Source organism: Panthera leo, chromosome B3, assembly GCF_018350215.1.
Source record: "Panthera leo isolate Ple1 chromosome B3, P.leo_Ple1_pat1.1, whole genome shotgun sequence".
In the NCBI taxonomy this organism is placed as follows: domain Eukaryota; kingdom Metazoa; phylum Chordata; class Mammalia; order Carnivora; family Felidae; genus Panthera; species Panthera leo.
This window is the reverse complement of record NC_056684.1, coordinates 82,057,880-82,080,717: the sequence shown is the minus strand read 5'-3', so window position 1 is coordinate 82,080,717 and position 22,838 is coordinate 82,057,880. Positions and strand designations below refer to the sequence as shown.

Sequence of the window (22,838 nt, the reverse complement as noted above, 5' to 3'; positions counted from 1 at the left end):
TGAAAGACCAAAGAAGGAAAGAATAAAAGCACGGGGAAACTGTTCAAAGTGAAAAAGGCATGAAAACATGAAAGCAATGCATGAGCTTTGTTTGGATCTGGGATTAAAACAAAAACAACTATAAATGGACATTTTTAGGGCATTTGGAGAAATCTGAATATAGATTTGATATAGATTATCAGATATTACTATATCAATGTTACATTCCTTGGGTGTTATGATGGTATTGTGGACTTGTAGAATAATATTTTTGTTCTTAGATGATTATGTTGAAGCATTTACAGATGAAGTGTTAGGATCTGCAATTTAATTTCAAATGGTTCAATCACACAAAAAAATGTATGTGTGTAAAGAGAGAGAAAAAGCAAAGGTGGTAAGATGTTAACAATACATGAATCTGAGTGATGAGCATGCAAATATTGTACTGTTCATTCAACTTTTAAATAGGTCTGAAATTATTCAAAATAAAAATTGAAAAAAGTATATAAAAACACAGTTGTAAGTTTAATTGGTTCAAGTTAGAAAATTTGAAATACATTCATCAAAATTCTAAAAAATACTAAACTCATTTGGAAATTAAAATAATTCGACTTGTAAGAAATAGCTGGATTATTTCAGTATGTTTTGATATTTGTATCTAATTTGTTCCCAGGAATTTTAGCATGGGTAAAACCTAAACTGGATGAACCAAACACAGCAAAATAATTAAACTCAGATTCGCAAAAGCCCTGAATTTAGATTGTTCTGTTGTTGTGTAAGATGAATATTTATTCAGTGACCAGAAATCTGAAATTTTTTTTCTGTAATTAAAAATTTCAAATACAAAAGAACATTTCACTTCTTCTAGTAGTCAGATCCAGATAATTCTGCATACTATTTTTGCTCACTATGTTTTCGAAAATGTAGAGAAACTAGATAGAAAACAGAATAAATGGGTCATCATTTAATTTGGAGACATCATTCTATTCAAGGATATGAAAGGCACTTTCACAAGGAAAACTATAAACCCTTTGTAGGCAGAGACCATGTTTTAGTTGCCTTTGTATCTCTAATGCCAAACACAGTGCCTCACACAAGTAGCCACTCAATGAATGTTTGTTGAATGACTGAATAAATGAATAAATAAATGGGGGGTGGAGGACCCTGCTTAATATGGAAACAGATTAGGTCTGGATTTGATGTAAGGAAAAGATTCAAGAGGACTCCGGCACTAGACTGGTCCACTAAAGGATGTAATGGATTATTTATTTATTTATTTATTGAAATTTACAATAATAGAATAAACATATATCTTGAATATACTTTTAGAGAAAACCACTTAAATGTTCAGATATTTTTCTACATGTATGATGATGACAGTTCCTCAGTTTCAAGGATTCTGTCTGCTAACATTCATTCAGGTTGAAATGGATCTGAAAATCATGGCATATGAAGGGCAGTTGAGGGAATGAAGAACAGAAATCATTAGCAGCTGGGAGAAGACGAGTAACTGACCTCAGTTATCTTCAAGGTTGCCATGAGAAAGAAGGGGTACAAACACTCTGAGCGGCTCCTCAGGGTTGAGCTAGAATCGTGAGCAATAATGAAAGGCAGGGGGAAAGGCGCCTTATGCAGCTTTTAGCCACCTAAGAAAGAACTTTCCAACAAAGAGACACTCCCAATCATGGGACAGCTTGCCTTAACAAATCATGGACCACTGTCACTGGAAGGTGTGGCAGATTTGGTGTGACCATTTTCAAGGATAACTGGGGAAGTCGTGCCTACACACAGCAAGAGGTTGAGGTGATTCCGTCTCTTCCAACCAGAAAAAGTACTGTTCAGTAAAAGTCATCTTACAAATTCAGTGTTAAAATTAAGTAGATAATTAGTAAACGAATATTGTTAATACCTCATGGTCTTAAACGAGCATATATAACAGGTAAATAGAACATAATGGTCAGTTTGTTCTTTGAAGGTTTTACCAATAGATGTGGCCCTTGGCATCACCCAAGGAAAATTTAGGTTGTCTCAATATATAAAATAGTTCAATACCTCAACAGGGATCCCGAATGCTCTTAGGTAGTTCAAGACTCTAGGATTTCTTCTTTCTCTGCATTTCCGGTCACTATCCCTGCCTACTCTGTTACTTCAAGCCTCCCTTGTTTTCTACAGCTGCCTCCTAATGAGACGTTTATCTCTAATCTCTTTCCCCTGTCATCATCTTGCCCACCGCTACTAGATGTCTGCCTAAAACTTCTTTTGAATAATTACTACCTATGCAAAAGCCTAGAATGATTAATCAATTTAGAAATACGTATGGAAAAGATTAGAAGGGACATAACAATTCAAATTGTTATTAAAATGGGAAAATCATAGACTAGTATTTTAAAAATGTTCTTGGTGTTGTACTAATGTTCTAATGATAAATAAAATCAGGTGCAAAAGAAAGACTCCACAAAGTCTTACTACCTACCGTATTACATACAAAAGCTCCAACTTAACTTTTTAAAAGACCCCTCATTAGGTCTCCCAGGCTACCTGTTTTCTCACCACCTCTGCAAGAAAACTTCACTCCTTTTCTATGGTCTAACTTTCGGTTCCCTTCTAGCCCCTTTCTTCCCTCTTGTCCCTCTTTGCTACTTGTTTGTGCCTCTTTTACCACTTTGCTCTGATCCTTGCCTGCAGGACAACCACTGCATCTCATTTGGGTGTTCACTCTGTCCACAGTGTAGGTAAACCTCCGAAGGGCAGGACCTTTGTTCATCGTTGCATTCCCCACATCTACAATAGTCCTTGCAGATAAAAGGTGTTAATTAACTATCGGTTGAGTGAATGATTGCATTACACATTTTTCTAGTTGTTTATATGTTATAGTGTAGGTCTCTCAAAATGAAAAGGTACATGTCATACATATTGCCTAATTCAATACTTCAATTCAGTAAATGTTTACTGAATACCTACTGTGTATCAGGCACTTTAGTAGGTGTTAGGATATAAATTAAAAACTGCATTTAACAAGAGCAGTAAAGACCAAATGGAATATTTTTCAGCTGATTTCTTTTTGCACAAAATAAATACACCTGAAATCTATATTCTAAATCAAAATAGTCAAATTTTCTAGACTTTTCTACCATCTTTCTATCAAACCCATTCAAAAGAATTACATAGAATAAATATGAGACATACTAGGTATTCTGAAATCCAATATTAAACCATTAATGATAAGTAGAAATAAAAAAATCTAAGATAAGTTTTTCTTGGTTTAGGGGACCTGGCATTTAATCATTTGTGTTCCAAGATCTGTGCAGTGATCAGAAAGATTTTGAAAATTGTAAAGGCTTCACATGTAGTTTAATTTTAAGCCTCTTATGCGATATGGATATTTTGGAAGCTACTACATATTCTAGTTTTTCCAGAACCAGATGTAATAATTTGGTAAAGAACACAGGTAGAAGAGATCACTGATTTTCCTTTTCCCCCAATGAACTATGTTTATTATGCCAATTTTAATTACCATGCAATCTAATGGTTTAAGGCTTATATTTTCCACATCACTAGACATCATAAACATGAAAGCATTTTATACTGTCATTATACATCAATGTTTGTACTTGGTTATACATATATACAGAAATTATTCACACATCTTAACCTTGCTATTTCCTCCTTTCAAACCAACATAATTTTACCGTGAAAGCAGCTTTTTAATAAATGGTATAAGAAATACAGCAAGGCACACTTTTTTAAAAAACTTTTTTCTCATTACCACCTCAAGAAGCATAAAAAACGAAAATGTTGTACATAATTTAATAGTAGAATGTCACCAGTTTATAATATACAACACCATATAGTTGTTTCTTGAAGTGCTGCATAGATAATTATTTTTAAAATGAAATAAATAAAACTGCGCTTTTATAAGTTGCTTAATTTTGAAAGAAGGACCAGTGTTTCTTCTGTATGCTGCAATCAAATCAAATGTTGGCCTTTTAGGTAAATCTCTTTCAATAAACATAGGCATCATATCATTTAAAAAAATCCAGATCGAAACATGAAATTGGTCAAGTACCGGCAGGGAGGGGGGGAGGGGGTCATTCCAGACAGGTGAATTTAATGGACCATCAATTTGGTGGACCGCAGAACTTTAAAGAGTAGATGGGGAGGGAGGAGGCAAACAGAAAAGTCTCTCTGGAGAGGCGGGGTTGGTAGAGGTAGCTTGGGAGAGGAATCCATGGGAGAACAAGCAGCTTTGCCGAACTTCAAAGACAATCACCTAAAGAAAACCAGTGCACAATCCAGATCACAAGGCTCATGTGGACAAATCGCATTCGGAGGGAAGCTTCATCTTGGGAGAGTCAATGTAACAAATGGCAGTGACGTGATGGAACCACAGACCAGCCCAGGGTGGGACTACGAGGCCACCCCCGAGTTACAGCCAGGCTTATCTACAAGAAACAAGAAAGTGACAAGAAAAGGTATCAGAAGTGTCTGTTTCATTTGCAAAACCAGCCCTTTGAGGAATGCTGCCATTTTGGAACTACCTGCTGATATTCTGAAATAAGAAGATACATAAAACATAGTAATTTTAATAGCCCAAGATTCGTATTACTGACAACAGTGTTTCAGAATCCATTGAAAAACACATTGATTTTTTTTAAAGTGACATGGTTTTGAATAAAACAAGAAAAGTCATCAAGTTTGACCTTTTCCCTGGATATAATCTGCTCCTCTGCTTGTGAACTTGGTTTCAAACACTCAAGATAGCTTCAAATCACTATGAAAATGTGAGGCTGCTGGTGCCAAGTGAGGCAGCAAAATATCAACAGTGATTCACCGACTGGGAACCTGGGCCCTCAGGTGGTTTAACCTTTACTTCAGCGACTGTATGTGTGACAGCAAAACTGAACAATTTGGCTATTACATAGTGGTAGAATATTCATAGCATCGTTATACTCCCAAATGTTTCAGCCCCTTGTCTGTAAAAGCAGATAACTTCGGCTTCTAGGTCAAATACGAATGCATTTCATTTAAGGTACAGATGCACTGTGCAAATAAGAATGACTCATTTATATCTGTACATCTTGATAGCTCAGATACAAATTCGTTCCAAACTCAGTCAGTTCTGCCTATTTCTAATTGGCTGAAAGCAACAAGTCAGATGTGAGGAACAACTGAATTCCAGGTACAGGCAGTACAAGATTTAGTTTCTTTAAGTCTGCTGACCAGCTCTCAAACAAAGCAGGCTTTTGCTTGTCTGGGTTTAAAAGGAGTTCTGATGTCTGATGTCAGTTTGCTTTACTATCTTTCTAGAACTAAATATTATCATTCTCCATCTTTCTCTCTCTGTATAATCTTGTAACCCGTTTAAAAGCCAGAAAAACTAGCAAATGTGGTTTGGGCTGAAGCCACAGGAAGCTGGGGAGAAAAGGCAGGTTCTCAAGAACATGGAGAGATAGATAGATAGGAACAGATGGGACAAAATTTGGTACAGTAAAATGCTTCAGTAACTCAAGAAAGATCATGGTGCATTGTTCACATGCTGAGGACATGACTCATTGGAAATCTGGACATTGAGTAAGGACTCCTTAGGTGAGGCAAAGCTGGCCTTACTAAATGCTGGTATTTAAATTCTCTATGGATAATCAATTCTTTCAACTTGGCTCACTTGGAGAGGGACAGGCAAAATTGATTGAAGCACAGATCTGGGGTGTGTGTGTGTGTGTGTGTGTGCTCGTGTGTGATAGGTGATGCCAAATAAAATCTTCATTATTTAGCATGGTAGGGCTAGTTACTCAGAAGGGCTGGATAATTTTTTTTAATTTTTAAATTTTATATTTAAAATTTTTTTTTTAATTTATTTTTCAGTCAGAGACAGACCACGAGCAGGGGAAGGACAGAGACAGAGGGAGACACAGAATTCGAAGCAGGCTCCAGGCTCTCAGCTGTCAGCACAGAGCCTGATGCAGGGCTCAAACCCACGAACTGTGAGATCATGACCTGAGCTGAAGTTGGATGCTTAACCGACTGAGCCACCCTAGCGCCCCCAGAAGTGCTGAATAATTAAAAAACATTTCACATCCACCAGAACCTTGATTTATTAAAGTGATTTTGAAGGTAACTTTGATAAGATTATACTTGTATTCTTTAGTGAAAAATTAATAAACTATCACCAAGAGTAGTTTCTTAAACCTGCTTGGCCAGCTTCAGATCATATTAAATACTTAGTGTCAATCAAACTAACAGAATAAGAACTTATGTTGTATATGTGAGGAATGTGTGGTGTTCAAGTTTTCTCAGTTTGTAAAAACTGAGTAGCAGCAATTTTACTAGGTATGTGTATGCTCAAGCATGCGTAATTATAAGTGATTGCTGAAAATCTAAAATCTTTGAACTACCAACAATCAAATTTGCAGACCAATAAGATAGGAAAAGCAATGGAGCTAAAAAGATCTGAAGGAAATATATGAGTCCTAAGGAAACACAACCCCTCCAACACATACACATATACACACACAAACACACAAACAAAACTGAAAAACAGAGTAAACCAAAAGGGAAAAAGAAAGGACACATTGGCTGCATGTGATGAGTTAAATTTTTATACCACAGGATTTATCCAGCCTGAAGTTTACGGTTAAATCATTCACCAAAGATCAGAGGCTTATGATGAGGATTATGAAGAAATAACTGTCAGAATACAGCAGAAAGATTAGTGCAAAGTACATCTCTTAGGCAGGTCCTAGGAGGCACTCTAGACATACATTATGTGCTTCCTCCAAATTAGGCAGAAATATCTGGATCTACCCAGTTACCTTTCCTTTGATGTGATTTGCTAGAACTGACCTCTCTATTTTTGTAGAAACATGACACATAAATGAAAATAGTGAAAAGCACAGCAGTGTGCCTAGAAATCAGAGGAAATGCATCCTGTGTTAGATCATGTTTAAAATTCCAACGGTTTCAGTGGGTTTTTAATTAGAGCAGTAATTGAAAAACCTTCTCAAAAATTTTTGAAAAAAATATTTGTTACCAGTGCAGACTGTATCTGCTATTCTAAGTTGAAGTTCCTCCAGATGACATCATAATTTCATCACCTGAGAACTTATTTCTTAAAAAAAAACAAAACAATAGCCCAGCAAATTGAATATGGTGTATTTTATTACCCTGATAGAGCACCCTGACTGATGGTTTTGAAGTGACTTTAAAAAGTAGACCACTTTTTGCTCCTTTGAACCTTGTAGGAAGAACAATGAGAACAGTTAAGCTTTTAGAGACATGAAGTCTCATATTTACCAAATAATTTTACTATGTATTCTGATAACACCAAGGGCATGTCAATGTTTTGAGATTAAATAACTCATCCTGGTTAGTAGTATTTTAACAAAATGTAAATGTTTGTACCCAGGTACCCAAGGCTAATGACTGGTGAAAAATCTGGGCATTTGGGTATTTTGTCTGCATGATACTGAGAAAAATGAATAGGGCAGTAAACATGGCTATTTAAATGGCCCTCGGGTGATAATAAGTCACTTGGGGGCGATGTGAGTTCTGCAGAAGTAAAATCTGGCTGCTTCCCCATTGCCTGAGATAGGGCCAGGAACCACATCTCGGGGGCGGGGCAGGGGGGTGCTCAAGAAAATATTGCTGGCTGGCAGGCGGGCTAGCTGATAGGTTTACACTGTGGTGTCGGTAAAAGGTGAGGGATGCACAGATCCAACAGCACTTTCACTTCCCCGGGTCTAAAGATGGAGCTGCTTGTCATTTACATGTCAATTCTCTATCTATGTAAGGGACAGAAGAAATTCCCAGAGTGCCTAAAAGGGAAGAATGTGACCCGGAGGCTTCTCCAGTGCCAGAGCTTCTGGAGCTCCGGATCTCAGCATGACTGGTGACTTGAGAGTCATGGTCACATGATATGCTCAGAGTGGTGTTACTTTCAAGCCTTTTATCCCCTTTCAGAAGGCAGAAATCAGCCAGGCTCCGCCAGCCTCTGCCGAAGTTGGCAGAGCCAGCAGTACAATCGGTACTAATAGAACTTGTTTAGAAGCAGCTTATGGAATTGCAGTTACTCTCCCTTAATGGTCAGTTTTACTGCATACTGATGGAGGATGTGATTATAGGGTGGACATGTTTCACAGAAAATACATTTCTCTCTCTCCTGCTTTTGTTCCCACTTGCAGCCAATTGTAAATTGAGTCTGAAACACAGAAAATTAGTTGAGCTACATGAGTAAGTAGGATGTCTTCCTTCAGTTTTGCATACTGAGTTTATTTTTAGGGTATATATATGGTATAGATTCCCCCCTCCCCATTTCTAGCAGCTCTACATGGAATCACACATTTTAATGAGCTTAGGGCACAGGTGTTGCAGGAAAAAAAAATAATGATGTTTGCCATTCATCTTTCAAATTAAATAATGTGTTTTTAAATAGTAACTTTTTTCATAATACATTATGGGAACAACATTTATCTGTCACATTTTAAAAGATGTATTTGTAATAAATGTAAATTACTTTTAGAAAATCAGTAATTAGGCTCATCAAAAAATAAACAATCTGCCACAAAAAAGATAATCTTTAGCATAGTTAAGTATAATAACTGTTATTTGAATAAGTTAACAAATTAGGGTAGATTGCTTCTGTAATTCATTTCCTATAGCACGAGTTTAGGTTACAGCATTAAGCTTCTTGGAGTGGGGGCTGGAGACACCATTCGGCACCTCATACTTTGGTGAAATACAACTCTCAACATTCAAAAGCTCAAATTTTCTTCTTTAGACTTGATTGAGAAAGTATATTCATCACTGGGGTTTAGAGATGGAAAATAACAGAATTTTTGTGTCACTTTCAGAGTTATATCATCATCTCAGAATAATCAATCAATAGCTGTCTTATTAAATACGAAGAGTGGAATGACTTTCTTAAAAATTTTGATGGAAATCAGACTGTCACCTTGAGGCAAAATTCAAAAATTCTGTTTTTATCAAAACGCCATTAACTTGTCATGTATTCTCTCTGCATTTGCTTTCTGGGCCTGTTCTCGGTCTGTGTGTGGATAAATAAAAGCTTCTTCTTTAACATCAACTTTCCCCTCCTGTTTGAATCCTCAGACTCGGCCATGATCAGGAGCTGTGACAGCACAGCCTTCCACTGGGGAAGCAAATGTGATGATAGTTACATTAGACAGAAGCATAAAAGGAAGGCCCAGATCAGGAGATGCAGCCTTTAACCTAATCATTGTTCATTTCCAGGCACTGAAGGGTGTGGGCATCTCTGCGTGCAGGAAACTGAAGTGGGAAGCATTGTCACTGTGCATGCATTTTGATCAGAGGCTATAATTGTAATTGGGAGAACCTTTTTTCCTCCCTCCATGGAAGGTCCTAAATTATCTGGCTACTTCCTCAAATTTTGTATTCTTCTTGCCAGAATGATGTCATAAAGATAATGTCACTAAAAATGTCAATTGTGACTGTTTCTCTCCCTTTTGCTTCACAGTTACTTGCATTGTTGGGAATATGCCTTCCACCTAAATGTCTTATTCAGATCAGTATCTGCATGACCATTTTGACTAGTCTGTTCTCCTCTCTCCTATCATGGCATTGTTGACTCATACACTAAATATGTACATTAAACTATATTAAAAATATATATTAAAATGAGGACTATACATACCTTTCAATGAGATGATTTTCATGCGTGGAGAGGGTTGCATTCTACCTATGCATATTTTTATGTTGTTCTTCATGAAGATTTAGAAGGTTTTCTTCACAGGTTAAAGTTTTGGGGTTGGGATGCAATGCAGCCTTGTCTTTTGGCTGCTTTGCCTTTGAGGAGAGCCCTGGAACTCTAGATTTGGCTGAAGCAGCATTATGTTCTCCTGGCATTCCAGATTCACCTGTGTTTTCCAAACTTTCCTTTTCACTGCCCAGCCTTGAAGTAGTTAACTCTGAGCTTTTCCCATGGACAGTAGCTCGGGGTAAACCACCCCCTTCCTTTCCAACATCAGATTCTTTCTGATGGGGAGAACCTGAAAGAGCCACCATGTCTTCCTCATCGGCCACGAGAGAAATATCATTGAACTTAGAAGAACCAGATGCTGCTTGTTGTGGCAAGGCAGCTTCAACGGAAACAGGTTCATTTGGAGGAGCATTGGGGAGGCAGGGCTCAACTCCATCTGGGTCATCTTCAACACAGGCCTCAAAGAAGCATTCCGTGTCCTCCTTGTCTTCTAAGCCAGAATCGCTAATGTCCAGCGGCAATGGAGTGTTGCTCTTCTCCTCTACGTAATTGGTGACCTCCCCACAATCACTGTCATGAGATGAGAGAGATAAATAGGAGTAAAAGTCCCCTTTTCTCAGCTGGATGGGCCGGTGAGAATGTTCTAACACCTTCTCCTTGATTTGAGTTAATGAGGTAGGAGCAGCTGCCTCATTTTCAGGTTGAGATTTACTTTTTAGGGCCGTTGAAGCCATGTCAATGATTTCCTTAACAAAGTCATGTACTGAGCAATCTTCAGCATCTTTTTGATGGAAAACATCTGGCTCACAGTCACAACAGGAAATGTTGTCGCTGACAGAAACATTCTCCTCTGTTTCATTTTGTTCAAGTGCTAGGCAGCAGGGAGCAGATTTTCCAGCCATATTTGGTACATCATTAGGTGAAGGTTTCAGTACCTCAGAATCCTGTCTATTGATAATGCTGGTTTCTGAGGGCAGTTCTGGGCAAGACTTCTCAGTGGGAATAGAAGCAGTAGTTGGGTTTTCAACATGGTGGTGGTTTTGACATTTCTTTGGACGATGTCTAACGGTTTGGGGAACAGATTCTTTTCCAGCAATATTTGAATCATCTGAGCTATCCATAAATACTTTACACTTACAATGCTCACTGTCTGAATTCTTTTTCCCAGTTGAACCAAGATTATCTGATTCCTTTGAAATCCCATTCTGTTTGTCTTTCTGCCTTTCTGGAGTGCCTTCAATATTGCCATTTTCCATGTCAGCCACATATGGATCTTTATTAACTTTGAAAACATTTTTCTTATTTTCACCCTTTGTCCCTATCTCATGGGTGTTGGATAAATTCTTACCATTTCCATTATTTTCAGAGAGACATTTTATGGAGCTGTTTAGTAGAGCCTCAATGTTCAGGGTATCAGACGGATTGGTCATCTCACTACTACTTACATCCTTACTGCCCTTTATTTCATCACTGATATTACACCTTCTTTTATCTTTTGTCAAGGAAATCTTTGGTCTAATCCATGTCTGTAGTTCATTCTTTATATAGTCCAGCCCTGACATCAAGTTGCATTCTTCATAAATTTCATCATCTGTTGCAATACTGGAATCATCATCTTCATCTTTGATGCATAGCTCTTCTTCTGTCAAGGTGAGGGTAGAGCTGGAAAGGAGGTCACTGTCATCTTCATCATCAGTGCAAGCAGAGGTGCAAGAGACATTAACGATCATGCTGACATTGACGTCGCTTTCATCAGCCACGGAACGAGTCAGGCGCTTCCTGAATGATGCATTTGATTCCGGGACCTTGTTCTTGTGTAATACAATATCCTCTGAGCAAAGAGAGAGCTCATCACTGCTGCTAAGTTCTGTAAGAGATGCTGGCGAGTCTTCATTGATAGAGGATGCTATGTCCAATGATAGCTGGCCAGTAAAGGGCATCTTTTGGGAACTACTTTGGAGAGTGATATCAGAAACACTTCGCTTTATCTTTTGCTCTGAAGGGCTCTGGATATTCTCTAAACGATTCAGGAGATCTAATGTCCTTTTACTCAGTTCACCAACTGAGCCACTGCTCACACTTATGTCCCCAGAGCTGTGACAGCTAAAAAGATCCTCATTGCTTTTATAGGATGTCAACCAACTTTCTAAAGAAGTGCTTCGCTGGAGGCTGTCACTGCCATTTTTAAGGATGCCCAATCCAAATAAATCACCCCCTGGAGAAAGAGACTCAATAGATGAACTATGTGATAAAAGGGAGAGCTGTCTGGCATTCTGCATGCCAGTGAATGTCTTCTCCACATTGCCACTTTTATATGCGTTTCGATCCATTTCATGGGATGTACTTGCCAAAATCTTTTCATGGGGAGGTGCATCTGGTTGTAACTCTGTAGCCTGATGTTTAGATTTGCAGGATTTTTTATCAAAATAAAAACCACGAAGCAGGGGATCCTCCACATGTGCTTTTTCACTTTGTGACTGTTTCATTATCATTGGCAATTTGAGTTTTGAGCCTTGGAGGTACGAGTAATCATAAAATGTAAACACATCATGTTTTCCTTGTAATTCTTCTCCCAAACAATCAGGGGTATATTTGGTAACACTGTTTAAATCTCCAACTTTTCCATTTACACAACCCACTGGTGAAATGGATGGCTGAGAGCTATCTGGAAGCTTAATACGTTCCTCCTCATCTTTAAATTTTTGCTTTAACACGTTAACTGCATCTCCCATTTGTGGGTCCAGATGTTCAGTTTCAGGGTTACTTGGGGACCCATCCACCATATTGAGCAAGCACATTTCAGAGTTGGTAGTGGTTTCAGTGTCTCCCTCGCTGACGATTCCACTCTCACTGCCTGAATTCTGGCTCATGTCTCCTCCATGGCACGGGCAGGGCTTCACCAAACTGGAACCTCCTAGAAGGTCTGGCAAAGACTTGGTAGATGAAAATGAAGAGTCTTTACTGAGACTCTTAGTTAAAACACTAGGCTGTGTCATGCTGGTGAACTTCGGGTTGTTTTTCAAGAACGGCATGCTGCTGTCTTCATAGAGTTCAACATTGTGAAGGCTGTACACTTGGTAAATGTGTGGACTAGAGGGGACAGTGACACTTGAGGCATACTGAGACCCCCCATGGTCACCTGCCTCTTCTTCATAACCAGGGTCCTCACCACCTATCTCTTCAAGCTTTAAGGAAGGCATGAGAGATTGGGGTTCTTGATCAAGGTCATTTGACTCTTCATTCAAACTAATTAACTTGTTACTTATGTCAGTTTCATCCCATTCCAGGGCATCCTCACTTGTCCCATTTAGGTCCATCAAGCCAGGATCAATCACATTCAAAGTCTCCTGTGTAGGAGAAAGGGGGAAAAAAAAGAAGAATTAGGGAACACATGTATGAACACTTTATCCATTCAAAATCTCTTGGAAGAGTCAGGAAAGAAATTTTCCCCAAGCATGGATTTGAAAGAGAACATAATTATCAGCTCTATTCTTCTCTGGAATAACATCCAAAATTATTGAAATAGGTTTTTCTACCAATAGCAATTTGTCACTGAAGGCAATCACATTGATTAAAGTGTAAGATTATTACAGTCCAGTTGTAAGTTTTGGAATTAACCATTTCCTATTGATTCTTCTACATTCTTAACCTAGGATTGGGAGAAGATAAAACTTTCAGGTAAATTCAGGACAGCCTACGACATCTTTAAGGCACATTCGCTCTGATGCTCTTCATTTGGCAGTTCACAGTGGAATACTATCTACACCTACAAATGGCAAACCCCCTCATGCATCTAATTCTTGGTTTTCCGTTTGAAGCGGCCTTTGCTTTGGGGAAATGGGATACACTTACGGCCACCTGTAGAACGATTCATGGTCAGAGACCCTTCCTTGTCTATCCTTTCTTCTGCCATCCCTTTCAGGGCTTTCTGCCTCTTGAGAATTTGGCCCTGCTCCCAAATAGACCCAAGACAAGCAACACCTGACTGGTTTCCTCACCTATATCTTTCTGGACCCTAAGTCTCGGGCCCCAGTTCTCTCAGTCTCTCTCTTCCCCAGTCTCTTTCTATGACAGAGATTCTACTTTGATCTTGTTAACTTGTCTCACTATTGTCAGTCCTGCCCCTATTTATTACAGGCCCCTAGGGCCCGCCTCTAGCCCTAGAATAACAACTATCTGAAGACTTTTCTGGCTCTCAAGTTTGATTTAGCCCAGATTCTCTTGTGCTGCACTCTGCCAGCACAGTTGAGATCCTTGATCTTTCCTTGGACTTCCTGGTTTTAACTTGGTTTAAGTAGAGCTTGACACATAGTGGGACACAGTGGTTTGAATGAGTTCCTGGATCTGTCCAAAATCCTTCACCATCCTCACTTGCTGCCCAGCTGTCTGGATTCATGCTAGAGCCAAGAGAGGTGATATGAGTGTGCAGGCCCTGACAGGCTCACCTATACACAGAAACTCAAATAGAATTTTCAGCTTGGCTTATGTTTATGCAGGGTAGTCAGGCAGATGACCATGGCTCTGAAACTATGCAGAATGGGTGAAATGCTGACTTTGCTGCCTACCAGCTGCGTGGCCTTGGGCAAGTTTCTTAGCCTTTCAGAGCACCAATCCCTTTATATCACTTGTTAAGGGGGGTTAGGACTATCTATATTTTGAGAGGATTCTGAATACTAACAAGCTAATGCTTTCAAAGAGCTTGAGGAGGCCATTGATATAAGGTAGCTATAATTCTGAATACATGTAGCATTGCTCTAGAGTGGGTTCAGTCCATTCATAATGGGTTCTTCTTGCCCACCTTCTTCTCTCCTTCTCATTATTCCTTTCAGTTTTTCCTAAAAACCATAAGGGATTCATGATATGGTAGGTAGAGAGAGATGTCACACAGTATAATAGGTCAGCATATTTGCATTACAATTCAGAATTATTTTAACAGTCTGGTTGAAAAACAAGCAATGATGCTTTTTTCCTCAGTAGTGGGGAAAAGGCTTCACCAGCAGCCCACTCACAAAACTTTCCTAAGAAGCCCTCAATCCTTCCTGAAACTAGTACTTAAAGGATACCACACAGTCTCATTAAGTGTAAAATACCCATTAGCACTTTATTATACTGGATATGTAAGAGATTATCTGTCTAGCCTACTTAAGTTTAAAAGAGTCCAGTTACAAAGTAAACATTAATTAAAGGATATTTTTAAATTTTATAACAGAAATCTTTCTTGCTGCCAATGTTAGAGCAGTTAATCTAGAACACTGGCAGTCATCATACTCACTTAGGTATGGAGTACATTCACGGTGATGAATTTTTATTAGAATTTCTGTTTATTCTTTGCTTGCTGATAAAGGAAGTACTAATGACCGGTTAGTATGGCTAATGAATGTTAACATCTTCAGCTGTAGAAACAATCAATCAGTCTAATCAAATAGTATATTAATTTCAAATACTATCTTGCCTGACACTGTACTCTGAGAGTGCTAATAAATAATTGAACTAGTCTTTCAAAGAAGCTCCCTTTGTAGCTCTCTGGTCGACTTAAACATTTAGCAGCACAGATTTTCCCTGGGAGTCCCAAACCTGGGGGCTCACTCTAGATGCAGGAGTTGTGCCATCTGGGTGTGTGTCAGAAGCCCAGCCCACATGATGCCTATAACTTGGACTTGTCTTCCGTGACACAGTTGTTCTCTGACCAAATGCTGCCTCTGTGACTTTACAAATGTAAGCCTCAAAACTTACAGCAGCACCTAAAAGAGCAAATCCTTTGCTCAATAAAATAGTTGGAGTGGGAAATTTCCATCAGAAAAGATTACACTTTTGGATGTAATGCTGTCCTTTCGCCTCCTTAACTCTCTCTTCCTCTACATCTCTTAAATTTATTGTAACTGCTGACATTTTTTATATGTCAATTCCTGGGAATATCTGACAAGATACTTTAGAAAAATCATTCACTTTAGACTTTAAAGTTTACATATTAAGGAAGTGCTATTTGTTCTGCCCTCATTCACTCCCTTCTGTTGTGGATTAAATTCTGTCAATATTTTCAATAAAATCTCCATTTCCTCAAGACTTAATGTCAAACATAAAACATCCCCTGGGGGCAAGAGAGTGTGTAAAGTTTCTGAGAGGATGGGCATTGGAATATTTATATAACTAAAAAGTATCTGTGAAAAAAATGATGCATGTTAGAGCGATGTAACTGGCAGGAAAATTATTTGGTCGAATGCTCTCTTTGATGATAGCTCAATGGCCAATAATGCTCAAGCTAATTAACTGTATTTTGTTGTTGTTTTCTAGAGGTTCTGTCAGGTACTTTTTTTAAAGACACAAATGTTCCTGTCTTTGATACAGTGATAAATCAAAAATGAATTCAGACAAAATCTAAGAATATTTGACTGAAACCAAAAGGATGGTGAGTAGTACATGAGGTTCCAATAGAAAGTCTGCAATTCAGGGATAATTCAGAATTAAATTAATTTGTGCAAGGGTCCATCATTCATAAACTTTGTCTCACTGGTATAGAATTTGGCCTAAACCTAAAGCTCTATATAAATAGCTGTGGGCACACACACACACACAGCCCTTCAAGATCTGCTCAAGAAACAAATGGAATTAATTGGTGCTCTTTTTTTCTTTGTTTTATTCTTGGAAACAGGTGGTTTATTTCAACACAATATATACAGAGAAAGTGAAAGGGGCTGGAGAAGAGATGATGATGTTGGTGAGAGAATGAAGATTCCAATTCTAGTAAGTAATATCTATCCAAACTAATTTCCTTCTGCATTTGTATGGCTTCAATTGAATTAGGTCTTCCAGGATCACATTTCTAGGATTTTCTAAAAATTTTAGGTTACATTGTGGGTTTTTGTAAGAGATGAGAAACACATACCGGCTAAAGAATGGGGACAAAGGAATCTGACGTTCTATAAAACAAGCCAACAGAGATACAATACAGCTACTTCTAGACTCCTTTAATTTCCTTTAAAAGGTTGCATCTTTTGAAAAATTAAAGAATGTCAGAAAGATCAGGATGAACTGGATGTTCCAGTCGAACTTCTGGCACTCTACACCATTAGGAGGTCTTGCAATTTGTGTTCTCCCCATTTATTCTAGATCCAGGAGATTATTAAAGCAACACCACTTGCAAAGTCCTGGGAAGAGAGTTTTATCTATAGAAAAGTGAAATACAACAGAAACACACAAATAAATAAAAATGATAACATAAACATCGTTAATTGTAATCAAATAAAGATCTGCATGTCTACCCCTGGTCTACCCCAGGAGACCACATGGAAGTTTGAGGTGATGGACAGGAGGGAGAAATAATATACATAGATCAGGGTAGGGGAATCGAATTAAACAAGTTAAAAAATTTCAACTTTCATATATTCACTGTGCTTTTTTTGATGCAAATATTTCCCCTCGTATCTCCCTCCAAATCTAAAACCAAAGTATCTGAACATTAGATGCATAACTATTTCCCTAAATTTGACTTGAGTAGATATTTTCTCAAAAAACAAAGCAAAACAAAACAAAACAAAAACACCAACACCCATAACAAACCACTAGTCCTCAGAAAATGCAAAGACAGCTTTTAAGAGAACTCAGGGTTTGTAGTACTCTGCCTCTTTTTGGGCAAAGAATAGATTCAAGGTTGGAATGAAAAAATATAGATGAAAAAAGAAATAGAATGAAAAGCAAAAATTTTCACTGTTTATCAATCATTTTGGGATTTAGGGCAGAATCTCAAATAGATTTGAGTGTGAATCCTGGATGCCCCCCAATCCCACCTTACATGTTAGCTCTGTGATCCTGGGCAGGTTCTTTGACAGTTATGTAGTTATTTAGTTCAACTAAAATAATTTGTATACCCAAGAAAACTATAGTACATTGAGTCTACCTTAGGGGGTGTTGGGAGCTTCAAATGAGAAAATGCATGTAAAGTCCTATGGAGGGGGTGGGAGGCTGGTACACAGTAGGTGCCAATGACTGGTAGCTCTTGGCATAGATTCTCCATGCTGAAAAGGGGGAAGAGAGTGTGACTAACCATTAAATAACTGTAACCATGTTTGCATGAAGATTGGTGGTTGGCTAATCTTTTTGTACAACCACATGCATGGAGTTTAAGGAAATAAACATCAGTTAGACCCCTTACTCACTCCCATTGCACTGTAAATGGGGTGTGGGTTTGTCTTTCCATGTCCTGGCTGGGCTTAGCCCTCAGGAATAACCAGATGAGAAAAGACACCTGCCCAGCCTTCTGCAAGGCACATAACTCAAGCACTTTCTATTTCCTGAAAATAATCTTTTTTTTTAAAGGCAGGTCCATTGTCTGTGAAATCCTATCACAACTGACACATGAGAGCAATCAAATCCTGCTCACTATCTATCAGATTGACAATAATGTTAAAGTAACTTGTCTCAGCTCAGAAAATGCTTTGAAAGTCTATCTCACACTAATGATCAAAAACTGTTCTAGCGAATGCTCTTTTTCAATAACAAAGCTGATCAGAAACTCAAAACAGACAAGTAAAACCCAAAGTCATCTCACAAATCTCACTAAAATGAGTACTGACATGGACATATTTCCTAGTCTTGACTATACAGACATTTCTGAAATAGTAGAAAATGAAAAATCCATTAGATGTTGTTTTAAAGTACATTTTACAATAGCAAAAATTGTCTTAGTTCTCAACAGGGACCAGAGACAAAAGAGATCCAATATTAGGAATCAGGGGTTTTCCTCCCAGATATAAACCCCATGAGGGCAGGGGCTCTGTCTTGTCTCCACTAGAGCCCCAGAACCTACAACAGTGCCTGGGAGAAAGCAGGTTCTCAAAAAATGAGTGAACTGAATGAGGAAAGACTGGGCTGTGGTCTCACAAACTATTGTAGAGATCTGGGGAAAGGTCCCAAGGTTAAATTCTGCCACAGTGAAACACCTGGAGAATTTGTGACTTTCTAGCTGCTACCTCCTAGTTTAAAAAGCTAGTATCGTCTGGGCACCTGGAGGCTCACTCGGAAGACTGACTTCCACTCAGGTCATCATCTCACAGTTTGTGAATTTGAGCCCCACATTGGGCTCTCTGCTGTCAGCACAGAGCCTGCTTCGGATCCTCAGTCCCCCTCCCTTTTCCCCTCCCCCGCTGGTTCTTTCTCTCTCTCTCAAAATAAATAAATAAGCTTAATAATAAAAAAAAAGCTAGTATCCTCAAAAATATCATGCTCAGTGGAAGCCATATAGAAAAAGCCATATACTGCATGGTTTCATTGATATGAAATTCCAGACTAGGTAAATCCATAGAGACAATAAAAATTGGGGGTCACCAGGAGCTTGGGGAAAGGGAAAAGGGAAGGAATTGCTTAATGAAATATTTTGAAACTAGACAGAAGTGATGGTGACACCACATGTAAATGCCAGTGAATTACTCACTTTAAAATGATTAATTTTATGTTATGTTAATTTCACCTCAGTTGAAACAAACAAACAAACAAACAAAGTGAATAGGAGTCTTTAGTCCTGTTGGGTTTCAAAAAACACAGGACTTCATCACTCTATTGAGGAACTTGCTTATAAAAATATTAAAACAGATAATATTTCTGAATTCATTTATATCTCTGTGCATATATTATCAATAAAGTAATTTTATATCACAGGCTTCTTTGTTTGGTCTGCACACATGCTCATCATTTTCAGAAATGCTGAAGAAAAGAACATCCTGTGTATAGTACTTCTCTCAGCTCAACTTCACTCATTTTGATGCAGCAGTCTCTTTTGAGGAGAGAGGAGTAGGATTAACAGAGCCCTTATTTGCTGGGATAGTCCAATCTCCTTCGACCTTATTTTACTTGATTCCTCTATAGTAGTTGACTCCATTTTTTTCTTGAAATTTTCTCCTCTTTTGATTACTTTGATGCTAAGCCTTCTTATAAAATCCACTTCAGCTGCCTTTTAGATGACAGTGTGTCTCACAGTCCTGTCTTGCCTCTTTTCACCCTATAGTCTCTGCTGCCACATTGCTGTTGTCTATTATTTTGAAGGGTATATAGGCTGTGTTGAGAAAAGAATTCAGAGAAAGTATTGGGGGAGGGGGACATTGCAAGAAGAGGGAACAATAAGCAGCGAAGGCAGATGGGATAGAGCTTTATGGGTACTTTCATAGGAGGGAAGAGCAACCAGCAAAGGAAACAAACAGCAGGGAAATCCAAGTAGGACTGGTATAATATTCTGGGAGCTGTGAGAAGGGGACGTTTAAAGTAGTGGGTGGGTAAGAGTGTTATAAGAGCAGAAAAGGTAAGAATGGGAGGTGAGGGAAAGTCACTGAATTAGCAAGAAGAAAGTTATTTGTAAACTGAGAGAGGTCAGGTCCTAGAGGCTGGTGGGTGAGGAAATGAGCAAGAGACTAGCCAGAGGAATCCTGGTTCCACAGTAATATTGCTGTTGAAATTGGGAGCCCTGTCCTCACAGGTGCTATTCACCACCTTTTCTTGCCCTCCAGGATCAGTCTTGGAAGGAAAACAGAAGTGAAGAAACCATGGTAGCCAAGGAATGTATAAGGTTTAATAAGCAAGGTGATCATGAGGCTTTAGGAAGGAATTCTATAGAGGAAAGATGGATACACAAAGTATAAGCACTTCTTTCTTCCCTTTCTACAACTTGTTTCTCTGGAGGGCCTGCTCCACAGGACTGCTGTTTAGATTAAGAAGCAGTATGTCTGGAGCACCTGGGTGGCTCATTCAGTTAAGCATCTGACTCTTGGTTTGGGCTCAGGTCATTATCTCACTGTTCCTGAGTTGGAGTTCTGCGTTGGGCTCTGTGCTGACAGCATTGAGCCTGCTTGAGATTGTCTCTCTCCTTCTTTCTCTGCCCCTTCCCCACTTGTGTTCTTTCTCTTTCAAAATAAATAAATAAATAAACTTTAAAAAAAAGTAGTATGTTTGTGCCAATAAAGAGATTTATTTATTTAAAAAAATTTTTTAATGTTTATTTATTTTTGAGAGAGAGGCAGACAGAGTGTGAGTAGGGGAGGTGCAGAGAGAGAAGGAGACACAGAATCCGAAGCAGGCTCCAGGCTCTGAGCTGTCAGCACAGAGCCCAATGTGGGGCTCAAACTCATGGACCGTGAGATCACAACCTGAGCTGAAGTCGGATGCTCAACCGACTGAGCCACCCAGGCACCCCAAATTAAAGAAATGTAGGTGTTGTCATAATTACTAAATAACTCTTAGGTGCAGTAGCCTCAGTGTTGGCAGTATTAAAGCTAGGTGACAAATGCCTTGCTTCAAGCTATATTTTTCTTTTTCTTTTTTCTTAATTTTTTTAATGTTTATTTATTTTTGAGAGAAAGAGAGACAGAGCGTGAGCAGGGGAGGGGCAGAGAGAGAGGGAGACACAGAATCAGAGGCAGGCTCCAGGGTCTGAGCTGTCAGCACAGAGCCCAATGAGGGGCTCAAACTCATGAACCGTGAGATTATGACCTGAACTGAAGTCAGAGGCTTAACTGACTGAGCCACCCAGGCTCCCCTCAAGCTATGTTTTTCTTAAGCTAATTATTGTATAAATCATTACTCATATTTGTTAGGAATCCACTGTAGAAAAAAGATACCTTCCCACCCAACTATGATTTTTTTACTAGAAGTTACTAGAAAAATAATCTACTTCTACCGGCAAATAAATTATTTTATCTTGACTGTTGCTTTATATACAAATACATTGTAATTTTTATTATATTCAGAACAGACTGAATAGGAAAATTATTTTTCTCTTCTTAGTCATTATTTTATTTCTCTGAAAAATTTTCCCCAGAGTTTCAAGAAAGTAACTGAATTCAGAATTGCTTAAAAATGAATTTTAAAAAAAAGAACTTAGGAAGAGATTTTTAAATAAAAGAATTTCCTCATCTGACCTCTTCAGCATTATATAGAACCGAAACAAATAAAAGAAAGTAGAGAAGAAACAGAACTTCAATAAAGTTGTAAAAACCCAACCACAATAAAATGGTGGTATTTTCTACATTCTAGCACATGGTAAACCTTCTTGGATGACAATGACAGAACCACATGACAAGTCTAGTAAACAATTTTTTTTCCCCTAATGATATAACATGTGGCCTCATTTTTCTGGCATTATTTAAGTGGCTTGGTGTTTGCCTTTTTTTTTTTTTTTTAATTTTAGAGAGAGAGAGCATGAGTGATGGAGAAGTAGAGAGAGACTGAAAGAGAGAGAGAGAGAGAGAGAGAGAGAGAGAGAGAGAGAGAGAGAGAAATCCCAAGCAGACTCCACGCTCAGCATAGAGCCCTATGTGAGGTTCAATCCCATGGCCCTGGTATCATGACCTGAGCAGAAACCAAGAGTTGGATACTCAACCCACTGAGCCTCCCAGGCACCCCAGTGTTTGCCTTTTAACTCTCAGAATTGACATAACATTTGAGTTTTGTACCTGTGGATATAGTTTTGCCTCACCTTTGCTTTAATGAAAAGTATACTCTTGTTCCTCCTTTATGATAAGGATCTCCCATTAATAAAAACTTCTAATTTTTAAAACTACAAAGCATGTTTGTAGTAAAGAGGAGGTGAAGAGTCCTGTAAACAAGTGCAGTTTTTCTGTGGCTTTTCTGTGACATAGGCTGGGGTTTACAACTTTCTGACTGAATTGCAAGCACAGAAGATTTGTGGCATGTTCCCAAGGTAGCCTAATGTGTAAGGAGAGCCTTGTCAACATGCTAAGGTCTGCCTGAAAAGCCGAACATCAGATAACAGTGTTTACCCCGTTCAGGACCTACGCCTTTTACAAAGTCCATATTAGCGAAGAGAATTTTGTGTCTTTTCATTCTCAACAAGATACATATTAAGTGCGATGTGGTATTATTAACCATTTGTTCCTCTCAGACAAATAGAGCATGGGGGTTTTGTTTGGTTTGGTTTTTTAATTCTAAAAAAATTTTTTTAATGTTTTATTTATTTTTAAGAGACAGAGAGACACTGAGCATGGGCAGGGGAGGGGCATACAGAGAGGGAGACACAGAAATCGAAGAAGGCTCCAGGCTCTGAGCTGTCAGCACAGAGTTGAACGCGGGTCTCAAACTCATGAGCTGTGAGATCATGACCTGAGTTGAAGTCGGACGCCCAACC

At 38.6% G+C, this 22,838-nt stretch overlaps 1 protein-coding gene across 14 annotated transcripts in view; it reads right to left on the bottom strand.

The window, feature by feature from the left end:
- Window positions 1-3,772: 3,772 nt before the first annotated feature.
- AKAP6 (A-kinase anchoring protein 6) overlaps window positions 3,773-22,838 on the bottom strand; it is a 554,746-nt gene continuing 535,680 nt past the window's right edge. For 13 of the 14 annotated variants that reach the window (XM_042942947.1, XM_042942939.1, XM_042942943.1 and 10 more), the window contains 2 exons: window positions 9,647-13,059; window positions 3,773-4,421 (listed from right to left, as the gene is read on the bottom strand). In XM_042942947.1, the coding sequence (XP_042798881.1) occupies window positions 9,688-13,059 (3,372 nt within the window). In that variant the 3' untranslated portion in view covers window positions 3,773-4,421; window positions 9,647-9,687. Of the gene's footprint in view, window positions 4,422-8,820; window positions 9,125-9,646; window positions 13,060-22,838 lie in introns of those variants that run through there. The other variant, XM_042942946.1, reaches the window with a different exon arrangement.